At 50.8% G+C, this 10,620-nt stretch overlaps 1 protein-coding gene across 1 annotated transcript in view; it reads right to left on the bottom strand.

Moving 5' to 3' along the window:
* Window positions 1-781: 781 nt before the first annotated feature.
* LOC146771200 (FACT complex subunit SPT16-like) overlaps window positions 782-10,620 on the bottom strand; it is a 267,181-nt gene continuing 257,342 nt past the window's right edge. The window contains exons 13-19 of the mRNA XM_085640304.1: window positions 5,250-5,362; window positions 4,957-5,032; window positions 4,708-4,877; window positions 3,944-4,073; window positions 3,502-3,640; window positions 2,674-2,751; window positions 782-2,083 (exon numbers count right to left, since the gene is read on the bottom strand). Of these exons, the coding sequence (XP_085496430.1) occupies window positions 2,711-2,751; window positions 3,502-3,640; window positions 3,944-4,073; window positions 4,708-4,877; window positions 4,957-5,032; window positions 5,250-5,362 (669 nt within the window). The 3' untranslated portion in view covers window positions 782-2,083; window positions 2,674-2,710. The remainder of the gene's footprint in view (window positions 2,084-2,673; window positions 2,752-3,501; window positions 3,641-3,943; window positions 4,074-4,707; window positions 4,878-4,956; window positions 5,033-5,249; window positions 5,363-10,620) is intronic.

Genomic DNA, 10,620 nt, shown 5'->3' with positions numbered 1-10,620 from the left:
AGTCGATGCCTATGCGCACTATCACCAAAAGGAAGAGTCACCTACCTTGTGACTGGAAATACTTCTTCGAAGAAAAACAAACTGCAAACATCCTGATCCAACACTATATGGTAGGAGTATGCAAAGCATGTGATCTACAGCTCAAATGCCTCGAACAAAAAATACCTAAATATTTTTGATACAAACAGATTGGTCTGAGTTCAGCCTTACTGCTCGCCCACACTACCACAAATAGAGAGTAAGGTGCTATTTACTTTTACCTCTACCTACCTTTAGGGTTTGACTGACTGGGCTCTGTCCACACTGTACCTCATTTTGTTATAGTATACACAGAGCCAGCTTCCAACAGCTGTTGACTGTTTGGAAGCCAGGGAGTCCTTCCCGGTGTAGTAGTTGATCTTCCGATCTTCACTGTTTTCCCGTAGGCCATGTGGCATCGAATTCTGCAGAGCTTCGACACAGTTCGTTTGAGCCCAATGGCGGGAAAAAACTTTCTAAGGAACAAAGGGTTTGACATGCGCAATGAATCAAGGGGGTGGAGAAACGAGGCCAATCATAAAACCTCCTGAAGGGACAAACATCTTGCAGAATCCAGGCACAACACTATATGGCAGGAGTATGCATAGCATGTGTATCTGCAGCCAACACATGCTACTATGCTAATTTATAGCCTCTGTTGCAATTTGATATGCACGGAGTTACCCCTACACAAGCCCCAATCGAGGAGGCTCCTGTGGTTACACTACTACAACAGAAGATTGAATAGCGACACAATGACACAGCAGGTCAAAACATTATTGTCACAAGTATGGCATACAACCACAGGCAGATTACACACAACTTCAATATCTTAACAGACAACAGCTAAAAGAAAATTGAAAAAAGTAAACATACAACATTTTTTTTGTCTTTTTAGGTTTTCCAAAGTTCGTAAAGTCTGTTAATCACTGCTAAGAGAAAGACAAAAATAAATGTAAAGTCCAAGACCTTCCCCGACTACAAGAGAAACACCCAGACTACCCACTTTTACAAATAAAAACCCAATAGAGGTTCAAAACATACTTTCTGCTGGCCAAGACTATAGGTGGGGCACACAGCAGGGTGTGTATATGAAGGGAATATGAGAGCAGAGAAGGCAAAAAGAAAAGGCTACATATCTTGAAGTAAAATAAAATAAACTCAAGTTATTTATTTTCAAGAACTTATAATAGGAAAACGTGGACCTGCTGATAAATATCACAAGAAAGGAATATTTAACATTTTAAAAACATCTAAATCGGCAGGAAACCAAACTAGAGCTGTATGGGGAAGTTCACACCCTTCCCAGAGAATCACTTCATTAACTCAAGAAACTGAGACAGTAAGGTGGGGACCCACTCATACACAAACACAAGGCCTCCATGATGTAAGACCAATTGCTTCTAGTGCCCACAACAAAATCAGGGAGATACTGGATTTTAAGGCGTATGACAAACCAGGTGGAGGGAGGCGTAAGAAGATTTTTATACAAGTGTTGAGGCCAGATGAGGCTGAAACATATCCCCTTGAACCAGTAGAAAGAATGCGCACTCTTAACCTTTTTCCCAGTGATAAAAAGGTAATGTCCTGTGCACAAGGATAGTGTGCTTCCCTTCCTTCAACTGGTCCTGCCCCCAGTTAAGAGCTCAGGTCCATTCTGGAAAGTTCTTGGCAGGAAACAGCAGCTTAAACTAGGTTCTCCAGGAGCAGCATCTGTAGTTTAAGAACATCCCGAAATGAGAGGCGTGTTTGTAGGTGGGCTGGGTGTCAAGACAGGGTAGGCTGGCAGTTGTTGAAGGTAAGAAAGATTGGTCCATGAACACATTGTGAGAAGGATGAAAAATGCCACAAAACAAGTTCAGCAAAATGTCTTTCCATGTAAGATGTTTGTTTGAGAAGAGGGTGCACAGATATTGTGGTGCGCAAGAATGAGTAGGCAAAGAAAGGAGGAGACTTCACTTCTTCTTCTTGGCCGGTGGTACGCTGACAGGGCCTGAACTCTTCCTCTTCTTACTTTTCTGAGACATTTGCTCCTCTTCTTCCTCGTACCTGCTCTCGCGATCAGCTGATAAGCAAAGATGAAATGAGTCAATTCAAACTAAGACTGTACTCTATTGAGACTCACACACATTCTTCTGCCTCACCATAGGAAGCTCTCCACATATATGTGGAACACACAGCATTCCCTTGCTCTTTCCTATTCACATACATCTCCAGGATCCTTTCAGGATGACACTCTTAGTTTTATAGATGAATGGAATCAGCCAGACAGCACCTCAGAACCAATACAACCGACGCTGCAAAACAGCCTGTAGGACAAATGCTCAAACACTTCCAGTCTCACTTGATCTTTCGAGGTGCTCTATTAGTAAGTGCCCAACAAGTAGTATGGTGGTGTACTGGTGGTTCGTAAACCCCCACTCAGTGCTGTGAGCGTGAGCTAGTATGTTTGGGAGGGCAAGAGGGTGCAGAGATCCGTAGGATGATGCTCCACTGGGTGACAAATAACTTAATTACAGCTCTTTGGGAGAGAACGAGTGCAGTGAGAAATGATGCACCATGAACTGTGCTAGGTGAGGGAGTGGTGGGGTAAAAACGTTCCTGGGTGTGGAGCTGGAAGCCTTAAGACAGCCCACCATGTGGGTTAAAACTTACCTCTTCTGGCTTCCTCTTCCAGTTCATCCCAGTCTTTTCAGCTCTCTTCCTCACTGCCAATGGATTCTCCGCTGTAGACTGGAAAGATAGGAGGTCAAAGAATGATTCCCCATCACCAATACATTCAAATCATCCCAGTCAAGCAATGCTGCATTTCACCTACTAAACTGAAACTACACCCATCTAACGTAATCCACCATGCCCCCGCTCAAAGGACTGTCCCAGCCAAGCAATCCCATACCACAGCTTCCAAAAGTTCAAATTATCCAGACGGAAACGTGAATGCATGCCATGAGTGACAAACTCTTGCCCCCTGGACCTTCAGGGCAGTACCAAGTAAAAAGGCGGCATACTTCCCTGGAACCTCACTGTATTTACAGGCAGCAGGAATCGAACAGGAATGAGACTGGGCATTCAGACAAACCAACCAACCCTTCACTCTCCATCGGTTCAGTTCAGGTAGACAAAACACTACTCCTGTGTGTAGCGGTGTTATAGGAACATTGTGTCAGGGGAGATGAGGGCGGCGCGCCTCTGTTTGGGAGGGCAAATTATTAGATTAGTTCACTACAGTTGGGGGATAAACAGAATCCTATGTAGAGATGTCCGGAGGGAAAGTCTTTCACAATCACTGCCCACAACTTCAAGCACCAGCTGCCCAGAAGCTGCCTAGAGATAGACAGATCTCACACAAGGATGCAGCCACTATAAAGGAGCACCCTGCTTAAAGACAACTAAAACAACCTTGTATCTGCTGCTCAGAGAAACCTCTATTGGCAGGGCCTAGCCCCAACCATACAATTCAAGTGGTAAACAATGCACACATACCAGAGTCATCCTCTTCCTCATCTGAGTAATCCTCATCACTATCCTCCTCCTCTTCCTCATCATCATCAGTATCTTCCTCAGGCTTGAATGTCTTGTCTTCCAGCACAGATTCTGAGCCATCTCCCTCAGCATCACATCCCTGTAGATCAAAGCATATGTAAGTGAATCGTTGGACACAATACAATTGCAATGATCAACCATCTTCCACATTACCTGGCAGTGCAATTTGCAGCATTATCAAATCTGGAGGCTCAGGATTGGGTCTTTTCCTAAATCACAATTTTCTGCTACCCAGCATTCTGAACACATAGCTCAATTTCACTGTATGTACCACTCCCTTAACTTGCCTATGAGATCCACCCATCTTAATAAAAATTTCCTCCAGAAAGGGACAGAATCTGTTTCCTTCTCAGATAGTCAAGAGTTCCCCCACTTAACTCACCTCGCCCACTGGCTCCAGAAAATCCCAGCCACCCGTCTCAAAGAAGCCCTCTAGATCATCGATGATGGTCTTCATGATTCTGGTCCAGTTAAGGGAGTGCACCCCTTCGGTGTACTTCAGATCGCAGGAGCTACAAATCATGAAAACAGACATGGGGAATGTGTGTTAAACAGTCTCCAATCCAAGGAAATCAGAGTTGAAAACACTGGAGGATAGCAGAAACTCGGTTACGTGTATATAGACTCAGCTACAATGGCAAACTACACTGAAAAGTTTAACCGTGCAGAATCAATGTGGACATGGTTTCAAGACCCCTAAGTGAGGTCAACTCTTCAAGCCATTGCCAAACAGCTGCAGCACAGATCAGAGTGTGTCTATTCCAATGTAATATTTTAGGTCCATCCCACCTTACAATACCAACAAACGTTTATAGACAACACCAAGAGGCAAGGGGCTTACGTTTCTGCCCTTCATCCCAGTACACTTTGTGGGACCGTTATCCAGCCTGCAACATGTTCGAGCTATGGCATTACTATTAGACCAAGAGGACATTTGAAACTGCGTTTGACTCAAGAGTTTCTAGGCTGTCGAGGCCAAAATATTACTAACAGGTGGAATGATGACGAGCTCAATTTGCATATGCATGTTCTCCCCTTATCTTGTTCTAGCTTTCAGAAGCCCGATGGGGACTTGAGGCTCCATTGAAACAATGCTGATGAACTGGGCAACAAACACAGAGGAGAGGAAAAGGGACGAGCACTAACTTGAGCCATTCCTTGATGGGGTCGAGGGATGCAACAGGAATGGCATTGATCATGGTCACTTTCTTGCTGTAATTTTTGTAGACTATGACCATGTCGAAGTTCTTCAGGTGGGACTGAACTCGCTCAAAGTGCACAAGTTCCACCTCATCCAAGGTCACCACAAAAGGGGGCTGGGAAGAGAGAAAGAGACATATACAAGTAAGTACCTGCGCCACAGTATATAGAAAGCCCTTGAGCACCCTCACTCACCCATTCTGTGGTGTTAACAAGGGCGCTGCTTGTAGGCTGGAGAAGACATGTACTCCTGTAGGGGGCGCCGTTGAACCTAGCACAGTAAAAGAAGGATAAGAAGCCAAGCCAAGGAAGGTGGGTTAGGACTGTAAAATGTATTTCGTAATAGTCCAAATTTCAAACCTTCCGTTCAGCCTTGCAACATGGAACCCAAAATGCACATTTTTAAGCAACAGGAGTTTAAAATCTATGACAGTTCAAAAGTTCCAACACACTAGAGGGCACAGCGCAGGGTTTGTGGACATTCTTACCCCAGTTCTCTGAAAGGGATTTCAAATTCCAGGTCCTCTTTATTCAGCGATTCCACCTTTTCTATGAAGTTCTTAAAAGCTGTTTTCAATTTGTGTCTCATCTCCCTTTCTATCTGCATTTAATAAACAGGCATAAAAGGAAAGTTAGAACCCATCCTAAGACAAAAGTTCCCATACACCGAGCAATGTTAAGAGACTGCCAACCTGTTTACAGGACAGATAAATCTTCTGCCTGGGTGTATGAGAAATGGAGCCTACCCCAAACTTTTTTTTTTTTTTTTTTTACATACAACTTTTTATTGAGTTTAAAGGAGCACTCCTGTAGCGGTACACAGCTGGTTCGCCTACAACCACAGGGGCCGGCAGCTACCACATGCAAATAACAAAGGGCGAAGGCCCAACCAATCAAGAAGATATGCCACAACCCAGGTATAGCTGGAAGAACAGGTCTATCATGGTCAAGGTCCCTCGGCCCCAGATCTCCCCTCCCAGTGACATCTCCAGGGTATACCAGCAGAGACGAACAATCGCAGGGTTGTCGTAGGTCAGCAGCAGGCTCAGAGAATGGCTACATGCCCCGTTGTAGGATCGGCCTGTTGCAGGATATCGAGAGTGGAAACCCCTTAGAGCCTTCTATGCCTGGCATATAGTTACTGTAATTGCGCCGCCACCCCCGTCCCCTGAAGAGAGGCAACATCCAAACAAGTGATCTCCGGGCGGGAGTCCCACCCTTCCCACTTCTCTTCCAGCCGCGATGGGAGCGCAGTAGCTCTCAACAGGGGCCTATCCGGTAAGGGGCGGCTTAACCGCTATTAGACGAGTCACGCCTGCAAGAAGCCGGCCATAGGGCATTTCAGATTTGACAGCGATAGAGTGGTGCGCGAAGCCCCCGGGGCCATCCCTGAGACCAGGAGTGCCCACAATACAATCAACTAACCGGGGGAGAAACTGAGACAAAATGGGGAGATAGGGAGGATACCAGGGGGGGTGGGGGCGGGGGGAACGTCCCAGGCGCGGGGAAAGCCAAAAGCGTCCGCTACATTACCCCTTAAACGGTGGGTACCACGGCGTACTGGCGTAGTAGAGGCGGAGTCTCCTCGCCAGTGGGCTGAAGGGCGGTGGCCGGCTCTCCCTGCCCACTACCCGACAACCCCCAATGACCTCCCGGATCCGCCGGGCATACAACATCGTCGAAGAACCTCAGGGCCCGCAGCCGTGGCGGCTTCATTCGGGCATGTTCCAACCGCCCCAGGTGGTCCACCAGGGGCGCCCAGAGTTTCCTAAATTGAGTATCTCGGAACTGAAGCCGGGCCGTGAGCAGCTCCACCGCCACCACATGCCACAGGCGAGCAAACCATACGTTTATGGAGGGCGTCTCCGCCTTTTTCCAATATAGTGCCACCGTCTGTTTGGCGGCGCATAGCATGTGGAGGCTAAGGTGCCGGTCACGCCCCGTCATGGCTCTCGTAGTCTCCGGCCGGAGGCCCAGGACCGCAACCAGCGGATCCGCAGGCAGGGGGTACACCAGGACCCATTTGATATGGCTGAGGATCTCTTTCCAGAAAGTAGCTATAAGGGGGCAGGTCCACCAGATGTGAATGAAGTCTCCCGGCGCCTGAGTACAGCGCCAGCAAAGGGAAGACGTTGCAGGGAACATCTTCTGAAGCCGAACCGGGGTGTAATACCATTGAGTCATCACCTTATAGGCCGACTCCTGCTGCGGAATGCTGCGCAGAATTTTAGGGATATCTCTCCACAGCCTCGCCCATTGAGAAGGGGCGACACCCGAGCCAGAGACAGACTGCCATTTCGATTGGTATAGATGCGGAACAGGCCGCTGCGCGTGTTGCAATACCCCGTAGATACGTGAGATCAGTCCCTTGTATGCGCCGAATGTGCGCGCTAGCTGTTCGAACGGTGTGAAAGGACGTACAGCTGCCTGTGTCAGGGAGGAGCCCTGGATCCAGTGGCGAAGCTGGATGTATTGAAATTTGTCATTCTCCGAGATCCCAAATTCTTGCTTGCATTGCGCAAAGGATTTAAAACTACCCCCTGTGAAGAGGTTCCCTATCGTTCTGCAGCCAGTCTCCGTCCAATTGGCAAAAAAAGGTGGACGACAGGCTGGCGGAAACTGCGGATTGTGCGCGATGGGGGTGTGAGGGGACGGAAAGGAAGTGAGTCACCTCCGAACCGCCACCTTGTCCCAGATCTCCAGGACTGTTCTGGTGGGGACAGCCATATACGCGCTGCGATGACGCGCCCCTTGAGGCAGCCAGGCATGATCCCACAGAGGGCGGCAGGTGACAGCCCGATCCATGTGGAACCACACCTTTTCACTCTCCCACGCCCCCCATTCCAAGACAAATCGGAGATGGGACGCCCAATAGTACTCAAGGAGATTCGGACACGCTAGGCCACCCCTGTCCCGGGGGAGCATCAAGATTGTGTTGGAAAAGCGCGGTTTCTTCCCACCCCAGATAAACGCCACTAGCTCCCGTTGGAGTCCCTGGATCTGGTGTTCCGGAATCGGTGTCGGCAGGGTTTGGAAGAGGGACAGGATCTTTGGCAAGATAGACATTTTCACCGTGTTGAGTCTGCCGAGCCAAGAGAGTGGCAAGGCTCTCCACGCGCGCAGGTCCGTCTGAACCGAACACTTATACTCTTGCCAATTGGCCTGCGTCCAGGTGGCCAGGTCCGGAGTCAGGTTGAGGCCGAGGTAACGCACCGAGTGGGTCGCCCACTGGTAGGGGGTGGAGGTCCGAAGCGCCAGCAGATCTCCATCCGGGATCGTGATATTGAGGGCCCATGATTTCGCATGGTTGATTTTGAGCCCGGACGCCTGTTCAAAGTCCTGGAGCAGCAAGTGGGTCGCCGGCAGGGAGCGCAGCGGGTCCGATAGGGTAAGGAGGAGGTCATCCGCGAAGAGGGCGATCTTATGCTCCACCCCCCGGAGGGAGATACCCCTTATGTCGGGGGACCGGCGTACCATGATGGCGAGGGGCTCCACCACAAGAGCGAACAGTAGTGGGGACAGGGGGCAGCCCTGTCGGGTACCTCTACAGATGGAGAAGGCCGGCGTGAGCTGACCGTTTACGCGCACCCTAGCTACCGGCGAAAGATAGGGAGCCATAATGCGCGCCACCATCTTCGGGCCCAGACCCACCCTCTGGAGCACCGCGCGGAGGAACAGCCAGTCCACCCAGTCGAACGCTTTCTCTGCGTCAAGCGAGAGCAGGCACGCCAGTATCCCCCAATGTTTGGCTTTCCCAACGATGTGCGCTATTCGGCGGACGTTGTCCCCTTGACGGTGCTGGATGAACCCCACCTGGTCCGGCTCGACAAGATTGGGCATGTGGAAACTAAGCCGTTTAGCCAAGAGTTTAGTATACAGCTTAAGATCTGTGTTTAGCAACGCGATGGGCCGATAAGAGGAGCAAAGGGTATGATCCTTCCCGGGTTTCGGGATGAGAGCTATTTCCGCCATTGCCATATCAGTCGACGGGCCAGTCAACTCGTCGAACGAGTTGAAGAGACGCAGAAGGTATGGTTGCAGTTGTGGCCAGAAGGCGCGATAGAAGGATACCGGTAGCCCATCTGGACCAGGCGCTTTCCCCAGCGGAAGATCACGCAGAGCGCCCGCCATTTCCTCTGAAGTGATGGGGACCTCAAGAAGTCCCGACTGGCGCTCACTTAGCGGTTCCCAGGCACAGGCCTCCATGGTAGAGGCTATCAATTCCGGCGCGGGGGGGTCAGCGGCATAGAGAGTTGCGTAGAAGTCGTGGAACATCTGGAGCTTAGTCGACTCCGAAGTGGCCCAGGATCCATCCGCCCTTTGCAGTTTCGCGATGTGGGCCTTGGCACCCACCTTGTCGCCCCCTGTATAGTACCGCTGCTTAAGTGCCAGTAAGGCCCGCTCCGCCTTGTTCGTTCTGTGGGCTCGAAGCTGGCCTCGAAGGATAGCCAAACTGCGCTTGTGTGCCATCAACGGGCGTTCGTGGTCCATTCTCTCAAGCAATCTGACCACCCGTTCGAGTTTGTGCTCGTAGAGGCGAACCCCGGATAGTAGCCTTGAAGGCGTCCCACAGGAGGGGGAGGGGGGTCCCCGGGAGATCATTTGAAGCAAAGTAGGCTAAAATAGCCTCCTGTATTTCCTCCTTGTCCACCGGGTCCCTGAGTACGTGTTCCGGGAACCTCCAGCGACACGAACGCGGGGGGCCATTGCTACGTTTGTGGAAACTCAGCTCCACGTGGGCGTGATCCGAGATGGATATGTTGGAGTGCGTCGCCGAAATAGTGTCTTTGAGCAGGGAGTGAGAGACAAGTATCAGGTCTATCCGGGAGTAAGAGCGGTGCGCATGTGAATAGTACGTGTAGTCGCGCAAGCCTGGGGAGTGGTAGCGCCAGACGTCTACTAAGTTGAGGGCGCTGAGGGAGCTCTTCACTGCCGCAGACATGGCCCCCACCCCGTGGAAGGCCCCCCCACAGCGATCCAGCTCCGCATCCCACACCAAGTTGAAGTCACCCCCAACTATGAGGTCCGTAGTGACCTGGTCTAGATGGTCCCTGATCAGCCTGCGTAAGAAAAGATCCTGACCCTGATTGGGAGCGTAGAGATTACATAAGGTGAGCATGCAATGACCCCTCTTGACCTCAACCTTCAAGAACCTACCCTCGCTGTCTCGAAGCACCTTAGACGCCCCCGGTTCAATTCCCGCCCAGCAGAGAATAGCCACCCCCGCCGTTTTAGTGGTCGCCGAGGCCCAGAACTGCCTATCGAGGGTGCGCCATGCGGGCCACATCTGCCTTAAGGAGGTGAGTCTCCTGGAGGAGAATTATGTCAGGGTTCTGAAGCAGAAGGTACCGCCACACTTGGCGACGCTTGTTGGGCGAGTTGAGCCCCTTCACATTGATGGAAAGGACCTTCCAGCACGGCTCACTAGCCATAGTCCCAGGTCCCCCCAGCATGCATTGACCCTCCCACACCCGCACACGTCAGCACACCCCCCCCATCAGAAGGGCACCAAAGATGGGGAAGAAGAAGGAAAGGGAAAAACAAGGGAAAACCACATGAGTCCTGAACCGGCCAACATGGCCAACATGTCCTATTCCAGTCTAAGGAGTAGCCAGGCCGCGTGGCACAAGCTGTCCCAGAGATGTCACTCTCCCATGGATAGGCGTGGGGGTTTGTCATCGCTCAGCCAAGAAATCACAGCACCAAGAGCCCGCTCCGGGCCACCGCCTCTCCTGTAGGTACGCGAGGCATAGCAAGAGGCAGGTCCAATCGCATCGCCCCGGCGGGGCGCCAGAAGCAGGAAAAGTGGAGCCACCAAAGCAGCCACCGGCCCAGAAGATCGGGAGCACTCACAGGAAG

This window comes from Triturus cristatus, unplaced genomic scaffold (assembly GCF_964204655.1).
Source record: "Triturus cristatus unplaced genomic scaffold, aTriCri1.1 SCAFFOLD_231, whole genome shotgun sequence".
In the NCBI taxonomy this organism is placed as follows: Eukaryota; Metazoa; Chordata; class Amphibia; order Caudata; family Salamandridae; genus Triturus; species Triturus cristatus.
This window is presented reverse-complemented; position numbering and strand designations above follow the sequence as displayed.